The sequence below is a fragment of the Microcebus murinus genome, chromosome 12, assembly GCF_040939455.1.
Source record: "Microcebus murinus isolate Inina chromosome 12, M.murinus_Inina_mat1.0, whole genome shotgun sequence".
NCBI classification, from domain to species: domain Eukaryota; kingdom Metazoa; phylum Chordata; class Mammalia; order Primates; family Cheirogaleidae; genus Microcebus; species Microcebus murinus.
The window spans coordinates 5455801-5479745 of record NC_134115.1 but is presented as its reverse complement, the minus strand read 5'-3'; the positions used below and the strand labels follow the sequence as shown (position 1 = coordinate 5479745).

The 23945-nt window shown below is 37.8% G+C and overlaps 1 protein-coding gene across 6 annotated transcripts in view; it reads left to right on the top strand.

Moving 5' to 3' along the window:
• Positions 1-23945, top strand: part of SPIN1 (spindlin 1) — an 86871-nt gene that overhangs the window by 37507 nt on the left and 25419 nt on the right. For all 6 annotated transcript variants that reach the window (XM_012738525.3, XM_076008478.1, XM_076008477.1 and 3 more), the window contains one exon: positions 11334-11382. In XM_012738525.3, coding sequence (XP_012593979.1) covers positions 11334-11382 — 49 coding nt within the window. The remainder of the gene's footprint in view (positions 1-11333; positions 11383-23945) is intronic.

Below are 23945 nucleotides of genomic sequence, written 5' to 3'. Positions count from 1 at the left end.
AACTGTTCAAGAGTCAGTTTGTTTGGTAAATTAGGGTTCTATTTCTTTTCTCACTTCAACAAATAGATGTAATGAAGTTACCTCATAAAGGATCTTGTTCTGTTTTCCACTGGAAAATCAGTGATTCTCACATGGATGATATAAACCCACTTTTTGGTGACAAACTGCTATCAGTTCCCAGTTAATAGTTATACAGTTACCTACTCTTCTGTTACTTGATGTTTTTACTTAACGTATATTGGGCCAGTTCTGGTGGCTCATGCCCGTAATCCTAGTGTTTTGGGAGGCTGAGGTAGAAGGGTCACTTGAGGCCAGGAGTTTGAGACCAGCCTGACAACATAGACTTCATCTCTACAAAAATAAAACGATGAGCCATGTGTAGTGGTTCGCACCTATAGTCCCAGCTACTTGGGAGGATGAGGCAGGAGGATCGTTTGAGACCCCAGCAGTTTGAGGTTACAGTGAACTGTCCTTGTACCCCTGCACTCTAGCCTGGGAAACAAAGAAAAAGCCTGTCTCTTAAAAAAAAAAAAAGAACAGCAGCAACAACAACAACAAAAACAATGTGTATTGGTGACCACTCCTTAGCAGTACATAGGGATTTTCCCCATTATTTTTTACAACTGAATTGTACTCTGTTGTGTGGATATACGTTGTTAGTTAATTCACGTAATTACTGGACATTTTGGTTGTTTTTCTTCTGCTGGTACAGATAATAGCTGCAATGACTAGCTTTGTCCATATGTCTTACCGTTGTATCACTGGATAAATTTCTGGAAGGAGAATTACATCAAATCTTAAATTCTTGTGTAATTTTGTGAGTTGTCACCAGATATAACTAAGTTATAGTACAGTATAGAATAGTTTTACTGCCCCCTAAAGTCCCCTGGGCTCCCATTATTCATACCTCTCTCCCTTGATTTTTTATTGTCTCCCTAGTTTTGTCTTCTCCAGAATGTCATATAGTTGAAATTATACAGTATGTAGCCTTTTCAGGTTGGCTTCTTTTACTTGGTAATATGCACTTAAGTTTCTTTCATGTCTTTTCATGGCTTGATAGCTCATTTCTTTTCAGCATTAAATAATATTCCAGTATCTGGATGTATCAGTTTATCCATTCATGCACTAAAGAAACATCTTGGTTGCCTCCAGGTTTTGGCAATTTATGAATAAAGCTGCTATAAATATCTATGTGAGGTTTTTGTGTAGGCATGCGTTTTCAGTTCATTTGGGTAAATACCAAAGAGCACAGTTGCTGGATTGTATGGTAAGAGTATGTTTACTTGATAAGAAACTGCCAAGTTGTCTTCCAAAATGGCTGAGCCATTTTTCATTTCCTCTAGCAGTGAACGGGAATTCCTTTTGTTCCATAGCCTTGCTTTTATTTGGTGGTGTCAGTGTCTTGAATTTTGGCCTTTCTAATAAATGTATAGTGGTATTGGTTCTAATTTGAAGTTCTGTAATGACACACAGTGTTTAGCATGGTTCTTGAACTTTTGTTGGTCTGAAATCACCAGTAACACTGTCTTTTCAGAAGCTTATTTGCCATCTGTAAATGTTCTTTGGTGTGAGGTGTCTGTTGAGGTCTTTTGCCTGTTTTTTTAATGATGTTAATATTATTGATATTAAGAATATTAATATTCTTACTGAGTTTTAAGAGCTCTTTGTGTATTTTCAATAACAGTTTTTAAAATCAGATATGCCATTTTCAAATATTTTCTCCTAATCTGTGGCTTATCTTCTCATTCTCTGGACAGTATCTTTTGCAGGGTGTTAACTTTTTAATTTTAATGAACTCCAGCTTATCTGTTGTTTCTTTCATGGATCTTGCCTTTGGTGTTGTATCTAAAATGTCATTGCCATAAGATTTGCTCCTGTTATCTGCTAGGTGTTTTATAGTTTTGTGTTTTACACATAGTTTTGTGATCCATTTTGACTAAATTTTTGTGAAGGGTATAAGGTCTGTGTCTAGATTCATTCTTTATCTCCTTCCCGCTGCTGCTGCTGCTGCTTCTTTTTTTTTTTTTTTTTTTTGCATATGGATGTCCGGTTGTTCCAGCACCATTTGTTGAAAATAGATCTTTTTTTCTCCATTATATTGCCTTTTCTTTGTAATCAGAGATCAGTTGAATAATATTCAACTATTTCTGGGTTTTCTATTCTATTCCATTGCTCTATTTGTCTTTTCTTCCACCAGTAGTACACTTTAGCTTTATATATGTTTTGAAGTTGGGTAGTGTCAGCACTTTGACTTTGTTCTTCTCCTTCAATATAGTGTTGGCTATAACAGGGTCTTTTGCCTCTCCATATAAGCTTTAGAATCAGTTCGATGATATCCACAAAACAACTTACTGGGATTTTGATTGGGATTCCTTGAATCTGTAGATAAAGTTGGAAAGAACTGACATCTTGACAGTATTGAGTCTTTCTATCCATGAATATGGACTGTCCCTCCATTTATATAGTTCTTTGATTTCTTTCATGTGACTTTTATAATTTTCCTTTTTTTTTTTCATTTGCTTATCAAGGGAAGCAGTGGGAGTGGAGAAGGAACAAAGGAGTTGTTCCATAACTGGTTATGATCAATTAGTTGTAAACACCACTGTACTTGGACCAACCATAATTTTCCTTTTGTAGATCTTGTATGTGGGATCTATGGTATTGTCCCCTCTTTGAGTTTTCATATCAGTAATTTGTGTCTTCTTTCTGTTCTTAGCCTGTATAGAGAATTGATTAGTTGTGGTTTCTTTTTGTTTTGTTTTGTTTTGTTTGAGTCAGAGTCTCACTCTGTTGCCTGGGCTAGAGTGCCATGGCGTCAACCTAGCTCACAACAACCTCAAACTCCTGGGCTCAAGTGACCCTACTGCCTCAGCCTCCGGAGTAGCTGGGACTACAGGCATGTACCACCATGCCAGCTGATTTTTTCTACATATTTTTAGTTGGCCAATTAACTTCTTTCTATTTTTAGTAGAGACAGGATCTTGCTCTTGCTCAGGCTGGTTTCGAACTCCTGATTACAGGCGTGAACCACCTTGCCTGGCCCAAGAATTTATTAGTTTTATTAATCTCTTTCAAGAACTAGCTTTTTAGGCTGGGCTCAGTGGCTCACGCCTGTAATCCTAGCATTCTGGGAGGCCAAGCCAGTGGATTGTTTGAGCTCAGGAGTTCGAGAGCAGCCTGAGCAAGAGTAAGACCCCATCTCTAATAAAAAATAGAAAAAATTAGCCAAACATGGTGGCACATGCCTGTAGTCCCAGCTACTCAGGAGGCTGAGGCAGGAGGATCACCTGAGCCCAGGAGTTTGAGGTTGCTGTGAGCGAGGCTGACACCATGGCCTTCTAACTCGGGCAGCAGAGTGAGACTCTGTCACAAAAACAAACAAAACCAAAAAATCCCACTAGCTTTTGGTTTTGTTAATTTTTCTGTATTGATTTCTAATTGTCAATTTTATTGGTTTCTGCTCTAATTATTATAATTTTCTTTTCCTACTCTTACTTTGGATTTAATTTGCCCCTCTTTTTCTTGTTTCCTAAGATAGAAGTATAGATTATTGACCTTAGTCTTTCTTCTTTTCTAATGTATGAATTCATTGCTATAAATTTCCTTCTAAGCACTGCTTTTGCCGCATCCTACATTTTGGTAAATTGTGTTTTCATTTTCATTTAGTTCAAAATATTTTAAAATTTCTTCTTTGTGTTTAGAAGGGTTTTTAAAATCTCCACATATTTTGAGATTTTCCAGCTATCTTTACCAGTTTCTGGTTTAATTCAGTATGAGGGCATACATTATATGATTTCTATTCTTTTAAATTTGTTAGGATGTGTTTTATGGCTCATAATTCTTGGTGAATTTTCCACATGAGCCTGAGAAGAATTTGTGTTCTGCTATTGGGTGAAAGTCTGTAGTTGTCAATTATATATAGTTGATTGATAGGGCTTTTGAGTTCAGATATGTCCTTACTGATTTTCTGCCTTCTAGATCTGTCTGCTACTGATAGAAGGATGTTAAAGTCTAAAACTATAATATAGGTTGATCCAAGAATCTGAAATCCAAAATGCTTCAACATTTGGAACTTTTTGAGAACTGTCACAATACCACAGGTGGGCAATGAAGATGATGTTGCCACTGCAGAAAAAATGCCTATTACAATGTAATGAAAATGTGTAATGGACTTATTGAGCGATATTCATTCATAACAGAAGCAGAAATCATATCTGTTGATAAAATCAAAGAAAGTCTTTTAAGACAAAAACCGTTGTTAAAGAATCAGATGACTCTGTAGGAAACTTTTTTTTTTTTTTTTTTTTTGAGACAGAGTCTCACTTTTGTTGCCCAGGCTAGAGTGAGTGCCGTGGTGTCAGCCTAGCTCACAGCAACCTCAAACTCCTGGGCTCAAGCGATCCTCCTGCCTCAGCCTCCCAAGTAGCTGGGACTACAAGCATGCACCACCATGCCCTGCTAATTTTTTCTATATATACTTTTAGTTGAACAATTAATTTCTTTCTATTTTTAGTAGAGACGGGGTCTTGCTCAGGCTGGTTTCGAACTCCCGACCTCGAGCAATGTGCCCGGCCCTGTAGGAAACTTTTAAAAAGCCATTCAGCACAATGTCTCCTCTTCCCTGGAGAACCCCCTTCCTGTCCCTCCCCTGCTTTGATGTTCCTTCTCACCTAAAAATAATTCATGTACCTTTTAATCAAAACACAGCGTTGTAGGTAAAGACTGAAAGCCCCTATCTTTGTTGTTGCTGTTGTTTAGCAGCTGATGCAGGTATTCTGGTGATGCTGCTATACTGTTTAGTTACTCTGAATACATTATTTTTTCACTGTATTGATGGTATGTCATATTTTTTACTATTAAGAACTTACATGTGAATAAATGTAAGAAAATGATTGCTGTCAATAGCATGTAAATTCAGAGTTGGAAACAATGGTGATGTGAAACAATCACAGATTGCCCACAGGAGTGGCTGAAATAATGACAGCTTCGCTTTCTGATGGTTCAGTTTATGCAAACTTTGTTTCAAGTACAAAATTATTTAAAGCATTGTATAAAATTACTTTCAGGATATGTGTATAAGGTATATATGAAACAGAAATGAATTTTATGTTTAGACTTAGGTCTCATTCCCAGGATATCCCAGAAATTCAGAACACTTCTGGTCCCTAGCATTCTGGATAAGGGATAGCCTGTAGTGGATCATCTGTTTCTCTGTGTGGTTCCATGAGTTTCCCCTCACGTATTTTGATGCTCTGTTTGTTAGGCACATACACAGTAAGGGTTATGTTTTCTTGGAGGTTGACACTTTAATGATTATGTAATACCTCCCTTTATACTTGTTAACTTCTTACTCTGAAGTCTGCTTTGTCTAAAATTAATAAAGTTTTGATTATTGGTAGCATGCTATATCTTCTCTCCATATATTTACTTTTAATCTATGTATCTTTATATTTAAAGTGGATTTCTTGTAGACAGCATGAGGTTGTATATTGGTTTGTTTGATCCATTCTGACAGTCTCTGCCTTTTAATTGGTGTTTTTATATTTTTAGAAATGAGATCTCCCTCTGTTGCCTAAGATGGTATGCAGTGATGATCATAGCTCATTGCAGCCTCAAATTCCTGGGATCAAGTGATACTCCTGCCTTAACCTCCCAAGTAGCTGACCACGCCTGGCTAATTTTTGTATTTTTTGGTAGAGACACGCGGTTCTTGCTCTTGCTCAGGCTGGTCTCAATCTCCTAGCCTTAAGTGACCCTTCTGCCCTGCCCTCTCAAAGTACTGGGATCGTAGACATGAGCCACCTTGCTCAGCCTACTTCACTATTTTATATAAGGGACTTGAGCATTTATGGATTTTTGTATCTAAGGGGGTCCTGGAACCAGTCCTCCAGTGATACTGAGGGATCCTCATATTCCTTATTGCTCCCTCCAGACTGGTGTTTCACTTTGTGTATGTGTGTACATATAAGTGAAATGAATGATAGCAATAATATACACCCACACAGGTATACATAATTGAATACACTGTTGCTAATATTTTGAGCAAACTGTTACAGTTAGCTCAATTAAGAAAAATAAAAGTTTTTTATATTACCTTCGTTTATTCCTTCTTTAATGTTCTTTCTTTATGTAGATCTGAGCTTCTGACCTATATTTTCCTTCTTTGTGAAGATCATCTTTTAACATTTCTTGCAAGGCAGGTCTGTTGGTGACAAGTTTTGTCAATATTTGTCTGAGAAAGGTTTTTTTCTCCTCTTTCAAGAATAATTCTGCAGGATACAAAATTGTGGGTGCATGGCTTTTTTCCTCTCAACATTTTAACTATTTCACTCCACTCTCTTTTTGCTTGTATGGTTTCTGAGAAGTCTGGTGTGAAAAGTCTCACTTTTCTGTGGTGAGGTGTGTTTTCCCCCTCTGGCTTCTTTCAATTTACTTTTTTTAATCTTTGATTTTCTGCAGTTTGAGTATGATATGCTTCAGTATAGTATTTTCTGGCATTCCTCCTGCTTGGTATTCTCTGAGCTTCTTGGATTTGTGGTTTGGTATCTCATGTTAATCTGGGAAATTCTCAGACATTGCTTTGAGTATTGCTTCTGTTTGTTTCTTTGTTCTCCTTGTATTTCCATAATGTGTAAGTTATGCCTTTTGCACTTGTCCCACTGTTCTTGAATATTATGTTGTTTTTTTTCTTTTTTCTCTTTGCTTTTCAGTTTTGGATGTTTCTATTGACATGTCCTCAAGCTCAGAGGTTCTTTGGTCAGCCCAGTCCAGTCTACTAATGAACGTATGAAAGGCATTCTTTATGTCTATTATATTGTTTATCTGTAGCATTTTTTATTCTTAGAATTTCTATCTCTTTATACTACTCATCTGTTCTTGCACGCTGTCTACTTTATCCATTAGAGACCTTAGCATATTAATAATAGTTATTTTAAATCCGTGGTCTGTTAATTCCAACATCCCTGCTATATCTATATCTGAGTCTGGTTCTGTTGCTTGCTTTGTCTCTTCAAACTGTACTTTTTGTATTTTAACATGCCTTTTCATTTTTTGTTGAAAAACACCTATGATGTCTGGGCAAAAGGAGCTGCTATAAGAAGATGTTTAGTAGTGTGGTGGTAAGGTATAGCAGGAGGAGAAGCATTCTGTAGTCCTGTGATTAGGTCTCATTTTTTTGTTGAACCTGTGCCCCTGGCCTGTGCTTCTCAGTCTACCCTACACTCATCCCTTGTGGGACAGGATGGCTTGACCAGGTTCTCTAGTTCCTAGAAGTGGTGCCGGGGGCCTCCTAAGAGTAGTGTGGTCTCTTTGTCCGTGTGTCTTTCCCCTGGGATTTTTTAACCGTCAGAATTGTCTTCACTGACCCTTCAACAATGTCAGTTACAGTTGAAGTTTCCTACCGTGGCACTGGTTCCTGTGGAGGGTTCTGGTCCAGTAAGTTGTGATTCTCTATCCCCCTAACTCTCTCTCCAGTTTGGATGGCAGTTGTTTGATCTGTGACCTCAATTCTTTGACCAATCTAAGAAGAGTTGTTGATTTTTTTTAGTTTGTTCAGCTTTTTATATGTTGGGACAAATTTAACTACAAAAGCTCTTTATATACCAGATCAGACAAGATTAAAGGATTATTTGATTATAAATGGCTAACCTTTTCTTGGCTGATAAAGGAAGATTGTTTTTTTCCTAAATGTGAAAATTAACTCTGTGAGGACATAATGGTGATGTTTAGCATTTGAAGCCCCCTTTCCTGGAAGCCCGTACTCGGTATATCCATTTTGGGTTATGTGTATATTGGTGAGAAGAAAGGGGATCTTAGTAACTGTTGTAGTTCTAGAGTGAATTCTTTACTTTTACGTCTCCGTTTTTCATTTCTAATCTCCTTTATGCCCCTCTGTTGCTGCTAGTCTTTGTATTGTCTTCACTCTTTGGGGCCATCACATACTTAATCTTCACCTGTTAGCTACTGTCAAGCTTCTGACTATCTCTCAGTGCATGTCGTGAGTGAAGTGGGCCGAGTGGTTCCGTTAGCAGTCAGGCTGCTGTCTCACCATCTTTATCTCTGAACTAGGGTGGTAATCTTTCATTTAGACCAGCTGGCCATGTATTGCCTTTATTGAGTTAGCTTTTAAAAATTGTTAATGTGACATTAATAGAGAAATTTGTATTTTAAAAAAATGTGCAACTTAATATAAGGCCAAGGAGAGAGAACTTTGAAGAAGCTTCCCTGTATCTCTTTCCAGTCTCAGCTTCCTCCTCTACCCAGAGGAGCCATTATTCTGACTTTATGATAAGAAGTTCACATCTTCATCCTTTTTCATTTAAGTGTGCATGCCTGATGAATATAGTAAGTACTGCTATTGCTGCATCCCATAAATTTTGATACATTGGGTTTTCATTTTTATTCTATTTAAAATATTTGAAATTTTCATTGTGATTTTGTCTTTGAACCATAAGGTTTTTAGAAGATTTGTTTAATTTTCAAGTACTTGGGAATTTTCCAGATAGCTTTTTATTAGTTATCTACAGTTTAATTCTAATGTGAGAATATTAGAGAATATACTTTGTATGATTTCAATTTGTTATAAGTGTATTGAGACTTATATTACGACTCAGCAGTATGGTGTATCTGAGTGTTTCCATGTGAACTTGGGGAAAATGTGTATTTCGGCATTATTGGTTTAGTTTTCCATAAATGTCAGTGAAGTCAGGCTGGCTGTTCATGATGCTCATGTCTTCATCCTTTCAGATTTTCTTCCCACTTGTCATATCAATTGCTGAGAGAAGAGAGTTGTATAATTAGGTATAATTATGGATGTGTCTTTGTCTTCAATTCTGTCAGTTTTTGCTTCATGTATTTCAGTACCCTAATTGGGTTCATATGTATTAGAGATTATTTTGGCTTCTTGATTAATTGACCCTTTTGTTATTTTGAAATGTTCTTTTGATCTGTGGTAATATTGTTTGTTATGAAGTTCATTTGCCTGATATTAATAATTGGTTCTTTCCTTTATTTACAGTCTTTTAATTGGTATAGTTAGACTGTTTTCACTTAATATAATTATCAATGTGTTGTAGCTTAAAGGTATTTTTGCTGGATATAATATTCTAAGTCTATGGGTAGGTTGATTTGCTTATGTTGTAGCTCCTAAAAGAGTTATTCCTCTGTCTTCTGGCTTATGTTTCTGATAATGGTTCTGGAGCCAGATTTATTTAATATTTTTGTTTCTCTGTATTTAATGTCTTCTGTTCTTTAGCTTTTGTGTGTGTGTGTATGTGAGACAGAGTCTCACTTTGTTGACCCGGGTAGAGTGCTGTGACTTCATCATAGCTCACAGCAACCTCAAACTCCTGGGCTCAAGTAATTCTCCTGCCTCAGCATCCCAAGTAGTAGGGGATTACAGGTGCTTGCCACTACGCCCAGCTAATTTTTTCTATTCTTGTTAAAGATGGGGATCTCACTCTTGCTCAGGCTGTTATCAAACTTCTGACCTCAAGTGATCTTGCCTCAGCCTTCCAGAGTGCTAGGATTATAGGTGTGAGCCACCACACCTGGCCTTTAGCAGTTTTTAATATATTCTCTCTTTATCAGTGGTTTTTAGGAATTTGATTAGAAAGTGCTATGGTGTGGTTTCCTTTTTTTTTTTTTAATCTTTCTTTGGCTTTGTTGAGCTTGTTGGCTCTGTGTTTGCATGCTTTTTATCATGTCTGGAAAACTTGCTGCCATTATTTTTTTCTCCCTCACTGTTCTCTTCACTTTCAATTGGAGTCTAGTTTCTTCTATGTTAGGTCAGTTGATACTGTCCCACAGGTCCCTGATGCAGAGTCTGTTCTGTTGTTAATTACCTCCAGTTAATTTTTAATTTTGGATCATTTATTTTCCACTAGTTTTGTTTCCTTTATACTTTCCATTTTTCTATTTTAAGTGTTTGAATTTTTCTTTAAATATATGAACATACTTATTAAAGATCTCTTAATGTCCTTTCCTGCTGTATATACTTCATTTCAGTAGCTCACCTTGATTATGAGGTTACAATCTGCTACTTTTCTTCATGTCTAATAATTGTTGTTTTGTTTTGTTTTTGTTTTTGTTTGGATACAGGGTCTTGATCTGTTGCCTAGGCTAGAGTGCTGTGGGGTCAGCCTAGCTCACAGCAACCTCAAACTCCTAGGATCAAGCAGTCCTTCTGCCTTAGCCTCCTGTAGCTGTAGTCTGTAGTCCTACAGGTGCACGCCACCATGCCCGGCTAATTTTTTCTAATTTTAGTAGAGACGGGGGTCTCGCTCTTGTTCAGGCTGGTCTTGAACTCCTGAGCTCAAGGGATCCTCCAACCTCAGCCTCTCAGAGTGCTAGAATTACAGGTGTGAGCCACTGCACCTGGCCTGTCTAATAATTTTTGATGGGATGTTAGACACTTGAAATGTTGGGTTGTTGAGTATGAGGCCTTTGTTGATGTCTTTTAAAGAGTGTTGAAATCAGTTTTGGCAAGCAGGTGCTGTGGTTGGATCTACATGGCCTTTGTTCCAGGTCTTCCTCAGAATTCTTTTATGGACCACCTTTTGCCATTGTTATTGATTGCCCCAAGTGTTCGAGAGGTGGCTGATGGAATCTGAACAACTTTATCCCCTTGTGACTTCTCAGAATTGTATATGTGCAGATTTATGTTTAGCCAAAGATTGAAGACCCCCTTCTCCCAAATGCAGACTTTGGAGTAGATCCCTTAGTAGATCCCTCCTTGCCCACACTCAGTTCCACAAATTCCAGCCACCCAACCCCCTCCAGCTCCCGACTGCCTTGCAATTTGACAAAAGCACAGTGTTCATCTTGAATCCCCCTTCATATACCATTGTCCTTAAATTGCTTCCAGGAGTGAAGTCAGGGTCCATGCAGGGCTCTCCTCATTTGTTTTCTGCTCCCAAGTCCCTTAGGCCTGTGTTTCCATTCCTCTCAGTGTCTGAAACGAGGTGTTTCATATATTGTCCTGTTTTGTAGTTGTTTATGACAGGAAGACAGTTCTGTACCATTTAGTACTTTATGGCTAGGATTGTTGCTTTTTTTGGGTGTAGTTTTTGTCCATGCAATTCTGGTTTTGTGCTTTTTATGGCTGATTTGCGGGGTGGAGAACTGTTGGCTCTGCCAGTTTGTCTTCCTAGAATCCTTTCTGTATATCTCCTCCTTCAGAGTTAAGTAAACAAATGACTTTTTTTACATGTGGCTGTTAATGAATTATTTTCTTTTCCTACTCTTTTTAGCAGTTTTTCAGAAGTTAAGTTTTTTCCTGAGTTCTAAAGTATCTTATCCAGTGTTTATTGACTGTGTACTCATCTCTCTTATAGGCCATGCTGGCGTATCTGCAAACATGATGAAGAAGAGGACGTCCCACAAGTAAGCAATTCTGAAACTTGTTTTTAGATAGCATATTGTGACCTTTTGTTGACTAGTATTTGAGATCACATAGGAGGGGTCCCCTCCCCTGTGAATGAGGGGTTCTTAGCTCAGAGGTGATAGCCTCACCAGGCCTTGATGTGCATTGAGAAATGGTTTGTGGTCATACTACCTGTTCATTCCCTTCTCTTTGGCTGGCTGAAGTGTGCCAGGCCTACCTTTCAGCCTTTAAAAGCCTCAGGGTCATGATTTTCCCCTCCAGCTTAATGGGAGCTGACCCAGTGGAAGAAAAGAATCACGCGGGAAGTGTGGAAGGTGGACCTCTCTCACTTCTCTCTTTGGAAAGGCTGCAGGGTCCTTAGCCTTCCTTTCCTGGTCTTGCTTTAAATGAAGGAAAAGCTTGTGATTTTAGGGAAAGCATATCCATTTTAAAAGATAATTAGATAACCATGTATTTGAAGTGACGTGTTCCCAAACCTAAATTCTATAGGTGCCAGAGTACAGAAGCCACTTTTTCCCAGAAACCATTTTTGTGAGTGATATAGTTACATCCAAAAAAAGACAATTGAGATACTATCTTAAATTATAATATCCGCTTTTACTTTATTGTATTTAATAGATTTCACAAGTGTCCACCTTGCACTGGTGACTGTGCTATGACATCCCAGAAGTGTTACTTTGACAGTCTATTTTAATTGTAAGACTCTTAGTCATAGATTATTAAATATGTCAAAGACACTCTTTGATCCTTACACTATATGAGGCACTCTTTATAGCATCTATTTCCAAATTATTCATATTGAAAGCTTATGCCCATAGTGACTGAAAAGGGTGAGAAACCTCTTGAAGGATCTGGATGAATAGGAGTGCCCTTCAGTAATTGTTAGTGGTTAAACCAAACATGTCTCCCATTCAAATGAATACTTGATACCTAATGTAAATATTTGTAATATTCAGCCTAAGAAATGACCTGGAAAGCATAAATACAAAGGTTAGATAAGTATGCTCTTGTTTTCCTGAGGTTTAATAAAATGTTTCTCAGATTTCATTTGTTTGCTCATGGCTTTCATGGTTTTGCTATATGCAGTGATCTGATAATTTGTGCTATGTCTCCACTTATGAAATTATCATAAATGGGAAACCATCTTTTATCCCAAGTAGAACAATAACAATAAAAACAAATATGTCATAAATATTAGGTAATGATAAAAACTTAAATACAGTAGGTTAAAAAGGCAAATTAAATACCAACTTTGCAAGACTAAAGCAGTTCATTCAAAATAGATTTTGTTAGGTTAAAATAAAAGGCTTTGAGAATGTTATGGGCATTCTATTTTAATCATTTTTACATATTTTCAAATCATCATCTAAGATTAAAAGTTCATTTACTTAGGATTTTAGATATTCATAGGGTTGAACTCGAGTGTGTGAGGAGATTCCATTTGCCTCATCTTAAGCAAATAATTCTCATTAACTCATGGATTTGATTTCCTAGATCATAAGAAATAAACATCTACCTATTAAAATATTTTCAAGTTCTTATGCATGCCAGCTGAAAGAATATCTCATTCTGTTCCTTGTCTCAAAGACTAGAATCCTTGAGCATGTTATTATGTAGCAAAAGGGAGATGTTAATGAATGGAAAAGTTGTCAACCCTTTTTTCCTATTTTTTCTATTCTTAATCCAAATCTGAAGATGAGTAGATGAAAAAAAAGACTCAAACAAAAGTTTCCCATTCACAAATGATGGTTATGAATGTCTTTCACATGGAATGAGGAGGAATGGCTGCATGGAGCTGTGCAGAGGCTGCCTGGTGGAGAGGCAGGCTCCCCTAGGTGCTGGTCTTGGGGCTAGGAGGGCCTGATGCAGCACGAGCTCTGCTGCGGGCCCTTGATGTGTCTGGGGTCAGCTTACTCCTGCCTGAAGTCAAGGTATTGGGCTACAACAATGAGGTTTTCAACTTTTCAACATAGATTCCTTTCTACAAATGAAATTTTTATGGAGAACAAATATACAAAAGCAACTGTAGCCAACCTCTCCCCTTCATTGCCTCCACGTGGAAGGAGTAAGGGTTCACTCAGCACTTGCTGTGTGGGACTCTACATCGGTGGACATTGGCACTCTGTGATGGCAGTCACCCCGTCTGCCACTTACACGTCAGTGTAGGAGGGCTGAGGAAGGTTCTCATGTGTAGTTGCCTCTGATTACTTGAGGGGAAAATAGCAGAATTGCCCTCAGAGCACAGTAGCACCTCTCCCTGTAAGATGTCAGGAGGGTATAGGGAGCATGGTCAGAAGCATTGAGACCACATGGGAAACATTTATATAGCTGGGGTTTGTTTTTTAAGTAAATAGCTATTAACTGTGTCTCTTGTGGGCTGTGTACCTTGCTGTGTTTTGAGCACAAACTAGTGGATAAAACTTTCTAAGATTTCCAGGAAGTTGTATGGGAAATACTTTTGGATTAAACGTATATCTTGAAGGGAAGATACAGCTGGAGGGGGTCTAAGATGAACTTAGTTGAAGTGGTTCTTTGTTTTAGTTATCAAATATAAATCCCTCTCACTCAATTTGAATAGGGGATAGATTTCCATTTCAAGGTACTGTTGGAAAGGGTGACTGGACTTTGATATATGCTTCACTGACTTACATTCAGAAAGTGGGCCAGGATCTAGTAAACACTACATAGAGGTATTTCCAGCCATTTTTCCTTTTTATAAAATACTGATACGAATTGCTCACAAAGAATGTCGTTGTACTCATCTTCTTCCTCCTCCTCCTCCCTGGTGTGGTCTCTTGTAGTTTTCATGGTAACCCTGTCCCGCAGGAACTGTGAACCCTTATTACAGTTGTGAAAACTGATGCACAGAAAGATTAAGTAACTTGTCCAAGGCCATGCAGCTAACTTGGGAGCAAGCTAGGACTGGGAAAGAGGACAGTCTGATTCCAGAGCCCATGTTAGTAACTACCACATCCTACTTACTGTCTTATCGTCTCATCTCAAAAATGGGTCATTTCAGTCATCAGCATGAAGACTGATAACTTTTGTGCACTTGTGTACATGCACCATGGTGTGAACAATCTTCAGTTGGTAGATCGTTAAATGCTTTTTAATCACCTTGCAGTAACTTCTGCATTCATGCCAGTGAAGTGAATAGCATTTTGGAGGTCCTTCAGTTGTTTGAACATTTGCCATAGGTATCTCTAGTGTTCTAAGTGCACAGTGTGTAGACTAAGTAAGGAAAGAAACCATAAGGTCTTGGATGGGAAACTGACTTTTCTTCCCCCCTCCATCTTGTTTTTATGTTGTCACTTTAAGCTGGAAAATGACAGTATTTGGTGTATTGTATTTGGTAATAATTACCAGCAAAGTAGTTTTTTTCTCTCTACTTGCTGGTTTGAATCTTGCAAAAAGACAGTTATTTTGATTTAACCAATTTTTTCTTCTAAGATCTGCTGGAACTCAGAGTAAGGGAGTTGCTTTTATAACAATACCAAATAGACTGGAAAGACTATCAGCAGTTAATCTATACAACCAAGTACATAGGTGTGTGGCAGGCATTTACTGGTTCATAGAGGAACTGTGATAGTTGAAACTAGTGATAGTTAATGTTACATGTATGATGTCTTTAGATATTGGCTACCAAAATGAGATATTTAAATACTGATTAGGATAGTAGTAATTAATACATTAACTGCCATGTGAGTTGTATTTAACTCACAATAGTTTTGAGCCTAGTGCCTCGTGAAGCAAAACCCTGTAATTGGTTCATGAAAATTTTATGATGTTCTTATTATTACAATTAATATTGACAGTTTAATTCTGAAAACATGGATTGTATTGCATATAACTCATGCACAGAAAACAATAAAAAATAACAAATTTTTCATTAAGGTAGAAAGGATCATTTATGGTTTTAAAGTTTTTATTCTGTTGTCCTAATAAAACACTTTGGCCCCAAGGAAAACCTTTTTTTCTAGTGGGACAGTCAGTACGTTATTTCAAACCACTAAGGAGTCTTCGTGAAAAGATGAAAGGTTTTTTATCATCTTTTCTTGATGACAAAATAATTAGAATGGTATTTTTAGAACTTATTTAAAGTGTTGAGCAGAGAGTACATAAATGTCTCCTACAATGTCAGTTTACCTTTTGGGGACCACAAACACATAGAAATTAGTGTTTGTTCTGTATCAGTGCCACCCATGTGGTCCATAGATAGGCAGCAACAGCACTTGGTCACTTGGGAACCTATTAGGACTTCCTTGGTCCCTCTACAGCCTGCTGATTGAAGAGCCTGTGGGGGCTGGGTTGGGGAAGCTCCTGGCTTGCTCTCCAGGTGATGAGAATGCATGCTGAAGTTTGAGAAGCAGTGGCCTACATGATTACTGGAAGTGTTGCCTTAAGCACGTTGGAGAACTAAATCAGATTGTGGTTTGAAATTAGTACACAAAATTATAGCAATGAAAAGGCGGTTGCAGTGTTGTGTAATTGGTCACCATTTACTAGCATTCAAACTCTTAAGAAAAGTATTTCTTAGCTTTTATACAGATATCTGTTCATCCCTGGCAATGCTACACACCTTTTTATTACTTTTTTTCTGAATCATTTGTTTCAAGAAATAGCTTCTGGAGATTTAAAAACAAGGAAAGAGATTATAGATGTTTAATTTGGCTTCTGCTTGAATTATGTGAGTCATGACATAGTGTCGCTTTTCATTACTATATGGCTGTAATTCAGGGTATCCTCTAGGTTGAAGGAAGTGTCTTGGTATTTATTTTACAATATTTCTCATAGTGGAGGGGATGTTACTAACTGGTTAATGATAGTTAAAAATATTGTAGACTCATCTCCAAGAAAATATAAGAGATTGAGGACTTTTAAAAATACATGTATGCACAAGGGAAGTCGCTGCCACCAGAGTGGGCGCCTCTGTTGTCCCTGGGACCTCTGATGCAGCCAGCCAGTCCCTGCACCTCCACGTAGGAGAACTCCCAGCAGCGCCGCACCTTCGGACAAAGACTAGATGTCTGACTTACCTGAGAGCAGCATCCCACCCAAATCCCAGTGATGACAAACAATAGGACAGTGAGAAGCAGCTTCCTATCCTGGATAAGACCAAGTTTCTCAGACTTGATCATGTGAACATGAGTTGAACTCATGATTAGAAGGTGCTCATTACTGCTCAGAGCTAATCCAGTCTTCTTGCCATGAATGGACACAGCAGGTGAGCGTCTCCGCCCCATCTCAGAGGGGTATGAGAGTGAGGAGGATGAAGATGGGTTCCCTTACGTGGTATGTGCCTCCCAGGAGACATTTGGAATGAAATTGTCAGGGTATGACCAGAAAAATGCATTTATTCTAGAACTTTTTAAACTCTTACCAAGGAAAAAAAGGGATGTTACCAACAGACATTGATCAGTTCATCTAATTGTGGATCATCAAAACAGTAGTGTTCCTGTTCCCACCTCCTAGAGTTTTAGAAAATTGTTTTTGTATTTCAAATAGAAAAACTGAGCTCCAGGCCGGGCGCGGTGGCTCACGCCTGTAATCCTAGCACTTTGGGAGGCCGAGGCGGTGGATTGCTTGAGGTCAGGAGTTCGAAACCAGCCTGAGCGAGACCCCGTCTCTACCAAAAATAGAAATAAATTAATTGACCAACTAAAAATATATATACAAAAAATTAGCCGGGCATGGTGGTGCATGCCTGTAGTCCCAGCTACTCGGGAGGCTGAGGCAGTAGGATCGCTGAGCCCCAGAGATTGAGGTTGCTGTGAGCCAGGCTGACGCCACGGCACTCACTCTAGCCTGGGCAACAAAGTGAGACTCTGTCTCAAAAAAAAAAGAAAAACTGAGCTCCAAATGGGCACATTGACCTTTGGAAAACTATATCACTTAACCTAGGCTATCTTGTTTTCAAATCTTAGAAATTTAAACATAAAATGCTTTTCATTCTTAAATACATACATATATACAAGAACATGTATGTCCAGAGACCATTTAAATAAAAAGCACTATATTCAAAGAACTCTCGTTTTAAATCAGAGTTATTTTAAGTTATTAATTACACTTTTCTATTTGTGATTTTTTTTTTTTTTTTTTAAGACAGAGTCTCACTTTGTTGCCTGGGCTAGAGTGCCGTGGAGCCAGCCTGGCTCACAGCAACCTCAAACTCTTGGGCTGAAGCAATCCTCTGCCTCGGCCTCCCAAGTAGCTGGGACTACAGGCACGTGCCACCATGCCCAGCTAATTTTCTCTATATATTTTTAGTTGGCCAATTAATTTCTTTTGATTTTTAATAGAGACAGAGGTCTCTCTCTTGCTCAGGCTGGTTTTGAACTTCTGACCTTTAACGATCCTCCTGCCTCATCTTCCCAGAGTGCTAGGATTATAGGCGTGAGCCACGGCACCCGGCCTGTGATGTTTTAGATTGAATGATTCAGAGTTGATTGACCAAAGGTTGTTTTAATTTTATACCTCTTTTAATAATTTTGCATATTCCTAATAGTTTGCTTTTATATATACTATTTCAGCTTTTGTAATCAAGCTTTAGTTTTTATTAAACCTGTTCTTGATTTTTAATCTTAATTAGAAATTAAAACTTCTTTTAAGAACTTGTTCAGTATATAATTAACTTTTTACTGTGGACTAATTTATATACAAAAATACAGAATAGTATGTAAAAAATCTTGCATCACTCACCTAGCTTCAACAACTATTGACATTTTCCCAAATATCAGATATTCTTAGTATGTTACTTGTTATTTAGTGAAGTTCTAAACCTATCTTGAAGGTGTAGATGCTAGTTGGAAGAACTTAAATAAATTTATTGACAATTTACATATTTCTGTTCTCTTAATATTGAGCGTGGGCTCATTTTTTTTAACACTCTCCCTTAAAAGCTTTGCTGTGCAACTTGTGTGTTCAGGGCTTAGTAATCAGAAAGCTTGACTCCTGATTTTAAAAAGCAGTGTATTATTTATTAATCATTTTTACCTTTAGTATTTATTGGAAAAGCTATCTTTGTTTCCTTTGTCTTTTTAGTCAAATTAAGTTGTTCATTATATAAATTGGATAGAAATGATCTATATAACAGATATTCTTTAGTTCTTTTGGAACTAATGAAATGACATTCTAAAAGTAGACTTGCTCTTGACCAAAAAGGGGGGATAGAAATAAAATGTAGGAATTGTGTTATTAAAATATATAAATCCATTTTTATATATAATTTCTTGCAGAATTAGGATACACATTGCGTTAGTTTAGCAGTAATTATAATTAAAAATTGTGTTTTATTTGCTGCAAAAGTGAAACACTTAAGTCATTGTAGATTTTGAAAACAGGAAACAGGTAAACACAAAGGAAGATAATTATTTCTAATACCATCCGGAGATTGTTAGAAATTTAATGTATATTTTAAAAAATCTGTTTTCTTCATATCTGTATGGAGAATTACATATGTAAAAATTTTCATGTGATGATATATTCCACATTTGTGGGTTTTTTAAATGTCTTTAAATTCTTTTTCATAATTTTTATAGCCATATAGTTATTTCATCATAGAGATACACTATGAATTATTTAATCAGTGGGACCAATAGGACCAATAGTTGAACATTTTTAATTTTCAGTTTACCCTGTTATATCTTTGTGCACATCTGTTGTGTTTTATTTTGATAAATTTCCGGACTTGAACTCAGTGGGATGATGAATACTCCATGTGGTTAGGTGTTGGCATATATTGCCAAATTGATCATCAAAAAGATTGTACCTGTTGTGTAAGCAGATAGAAAATAGTACTTCACCACAATTTACATTAAAACAAAGCATCAATATTTTAAGTTTTTATTACTGTTAACATAGAAAGACCATTCTAGTGGCAGATCAGGAACACTGAAAAATTTCTAGAAGCTCTAAAGCAGTTGGGAACATATTTAAAAAAAAAAAATCAAAACTAAGATGAAGAACCTAGTGCAGGAAAAAAAGACCTCCAAAAAGTGAATATTCAAAACAGATCTAGAATACTGCCAGCATCATAGATAGCAAGGGCTGGGCACAATCACTAAAGTTTTTAAGGGTGAGAAAATTAGACAGTGTTGGCATTGGAGCTGAAGATGCTTGGCTTACCTCCTCTTGACTTCAAGTCATCTCTTACTTCCTGACCGCTGGGTACCTACCTGGGTCATGGCTTCTGTTACCAGAACTTGCATTTATTGCTCAGAGGCCAGGGATTCTCACATATGGGCTGAAGACATATACTGCAGCTACAAATGCCTCTTCATCTTGACTTGCATCTATAAATATGAAAAAGAGTCGTCAGGCATCTAAGGAACGCTAATAGCATGATAGGAAGTCACTAATCATAACAGAATAGCAAACCTGGAATCACCTAATGCAAAGGAGGACCTGACCCTGAAGAGTTTCATAGAAGATTCAGGAAAAAAAAATGAAAATTATCCTCAGTTATCAGAAAGCATGTTTGTTAAAAAGAAAGACTATTCTTTTTTGAAAAAATCTTTTTCAATATGATAACCATTTTTTAGATATGAAGAATATTATATAAGATATTTGATAGGTTGGAAGTGGAGTTTTTATTCAAGAACAGTTGAGCTGAGGATTTCTTCAAGATAGAAAGTATAAGAGGGCAGTTGAGTAATGGAGGATTGATCTAGAAGTGCTAGCATTTTTCTAATGAGCTTCTAAAAGGGGATGGAAGAGAATAATCTAAAATAAATATGGAAGATAATTTGGATCAGCTCTCTACATTGACCAGCTTCTAGTGAGGGATAATTAAAAACACATACTGTAAATCCTGATGATATTCCAGAATCTAGAAATAAAATTCTAAAACAACTTGAAGAAAAAAAACCCTTAAAGGAACAAGGATCAGATTGGCATCTGATACCTGTAACTCTAGATGATAGAAGAAAATGAAAAATTATTTCCCCTCAAAGTACTCAGGGAAAAAGAACCTCAGTTGAATACCTGAGCAATTCAGGGACGAGAGAAAATATTTTCAGGCTTGCAAAAATCTAGAAAGTCTGTGTTTCTGAGCCCTATCTGAAAGAATTATCCAGAGGAGATATATATATAGAAAGACAAAATGTGCATGGGAATAAAATATGTGAAAATACTAAGCAAAAGCAACCAAAAGGCTTCCTTATTTCTAAATAAGGCAGTGCTAAAAAAAATTATTCTTAATGGAGTAATAATTTGAAACAAAAGCCTAAATTTCCGGAATACAGAAGTAGTAGCCAGGTAAGGTTTTAATTTTTCCTTCTTTTACTAAGGATTTTTTGTTTGGTTTTTTAGTCTTGCTTTGGATGAGAAGGAAAAGCAGGAGTTTTGATCAATCGTAGATTTTAGTAAAAAGTTTAGATATGATATTGAAAAGTTAATTGCTGGAAGACTAGATATAAGATACATAACTTGCATTAGAAGCTTCATTTGGTACAAAGAAACCTTAGTCATTCTGATTATACAGATAAAGGAATAAAGTTAGGCGAGGAGGTGAAAGCAGAAGGCAAATAGAAAACAGGAAAAAAAATGTTAAGAATAAGACTATGAATATTATTTATTACAGCAAAAGTTAATGATTAAAATTTTCTTATTAAAAAAAGATGAGAGCCAGGCGCAGCGGCTCACACCTGTAATCCTAGCACTTTGGGAGGCCAAGGCTGGTGGATTGCTTGAGCTCTGGAGTTTGAGACCAACCTGAACAAGAGCGAGACCCCATCTCTACTAAAAAACAGAGAAAGAAATAAGCTGGTCAACTAAAAATATAGAAAAAATTAGCTGGGCATGGTGGTGCATCCCTGTAGTCCTGCTGCTTGGGAGGCTGAAGCAGGAGGATTGCTCGAGCCCAGGAGTTTGAGGTTGTTGTGAGCGAGGCTGACGCCAGGGCACTCTAGCCCGGGCAACACAGTAAGACTCTGTCTCAAAAAAAAAAAAAAAAAGTGAATTCGGGTGTAGACTCTGTCTCAAAAAAAAAAAAAAAAAAAGTGAATTCGGGTGTAGTGGCTCATGCCTGTAATCCCAGCAGTTTGAAAGGATGAGGTAGGAGGATCCCTTGAGGCTAGGAGTTCCAGACCAGTATGGGCAATGTACTAAGACCCCCATCTCTATAAAACATAAAAAGAAAATTAGCTGGAAGTGGTGTTGGGACCCTGTAGTCCCAGCTGTTAGGTTATTAAGTATGCAATATCTTACTTCCTTAAGTACTAAGTTTGACAATTGGTATCTCTAATGACATTTCACTTTGATACTTTTTATTGCGAAGATACATCCTCATTCTTTCAAATGCTCATTTTGGCTTGTTGATTATCTTTCAATATTTTTTAGGGTAATTTTTGTGAAACCATGGATAAGTCAAAAATTCATGTTATGTTTTTTTGAGACAAAGTCTCACTTTGTTGCCTGGGCTAGAGTACCATGGTGTCAGCCTAGCTCGCAGCAACCTCAAACTCCTGGGCGCAAGCAATCCTACTGCCTCAGTCTCCCCAGTAGCTGGAACTACAGGCATGTGCCACTATGCCCAGCTAATTATTTCTGTATATTTTTAGTTGGCCAATTAATTTATGTCTCTTTTTAGTAGAGACGGGGGTCTCGCTCTTGCTCAGGCTGGTTTCGAACTCTTGACCTTGAGTGATCTTCCTGCTTTGTCCTCCCAAAGTGCTAGGATTACAGGCGTGAGCCACCGTACCCGGCCCATGTTATTTTTAAATATGAGTTCCATCTTAGAACCAGTGCAGCGCAGACAGCTCAAAAATATCGAGTGTTTGGGAAGGATGTGGCTGATGAAAGCATAGTACATTGATGGTTTGGGAAGCTCCATTCTGGTGATTTTAGTTGTGCGATTGACCTGATACCAAGGTGGATAATGAGCTGAAAGCTGTAGTTGAAGTGAATCCATCTGAACTTATATGTGAATTACAAGGGTTAACATTATTAGTCCAACAATATTGGACCTTTGGAAACGGGCAAGGTAAAGAAGCTGGACAGATAGCTACATGAGTTAAATGAGCATCAGAAGAGAAACCGTCTGGAAGCTGGCCTTTCTTGGCTGTCACGACATAAGGGCGAACCATTTCTACACTGTATTGTTATGTGTGATGCAAAATGGAATCTTTTTGACAATTGCAAGCATTTGGCACAATGGTTGGATAAAGATGAAGTACTGACACACAGTCCAAACTGAATGTTCATCAAAAAAAGCTAATGGTGTCTTTTGGTCCAGCGCTGGTATCACCCACTACAGCATCATGAAACCTGGTCCATCCATTACAGCGGATGTCTACTGCAACCAATTGGATGAAATAATGAGATGCTTGTGATTAAGCAGCCAAGCTTGGTCAATACAGACAGGCCAGTCCTCTTGCAAGACAGTGCTCAACCACATGTCGCACAAACAGTGCTGCTCAAACTACAGAGGCTGGACTTGGAAACTTTAATCCACTGTATTGACCAGACCTTGCACCAACTGACTACCATTTTTTCCAGGCTTTGGACCACTTCTGGAAAGGAAAAATACTCAGTTCTCAACAAGCTGTGGAAAATGCCTTTTGCAGTTTCGTCACCACTCGCTCTAGGCTTTTAGCTGCTGGCGTAGGCAAGCTACTATTAAGATAGCTGTCAGTAAAACCATTTTGAGAGTTTAGGTACATACTTCGATTAATTGTGCTGCTTCTTGTTTGAGATATAGTAAACTACACTTTTGAGTCGAAACTGGGGATTTCATATTTAATGATCAAATACTTGGAAGGCTGTGTCCCCTTGAACCCCTTGAAGGAGTTCGAGATTACATTGAGCTATGATTGCCCCCATTGCACTCCATCCTAGGCAACAGAGTGATACCTCATCTCTTACAAAAATAAAAAAATATTTTAAAAAGGTGAGGATATAAAACTCACTTGGGGAGGATTGTGCATTCTGGGTGTTAAAAGACAATGGAGCCACTTTGAGAAGGACCCCTCCTGGCCAGATGTGAGCCCTTGTAATGCTCAAAAGAGGGAGGAAACATTTACTCCCCCTGGAGGTGACTGGTATGAAAAGTGTTTATTCTGAAATGTGATTCCAGGCATCTGTCTGGCACTGTCAGAAGCAATTGCAGATAATCACCATTTACAGAGGAATGCTGCTAACAAGTAGAGAAGGGAAGAGTGACTGAACTAGACATTCTGCTGTTATTGGCTGAGTTTATATTAGTTTTGTTGGAAATCAAGGTGATAGAAAATTTCTTGATTCTGAATCTAGAAAATAGCCCTTTCTGATTGTTAGAGTTCTCCAGAGAAATAGAACCAATAGAGAGAGAGAGAGAGTGTGTGTGTGAATATACACGAGGTGGGTGAAGGGGAGGGAAGATGTATGTTAAGGAATTGGCTCACGTGATTATGGGGACTGGCAAGGGTCAAATCTGCAGGGTGGGCCAGCCATCTGGAGACCCAGAGAAGAGTTGATGCTGGGCCACGAGAGAGAATGCAGCCTGGAAGCAGTCTCTTCTAGGGAGGCAGGTCTTTCTTTTGGGTGAGGTCTGTCTACATTGTAAGGGTAATCTGCTTTACTCATG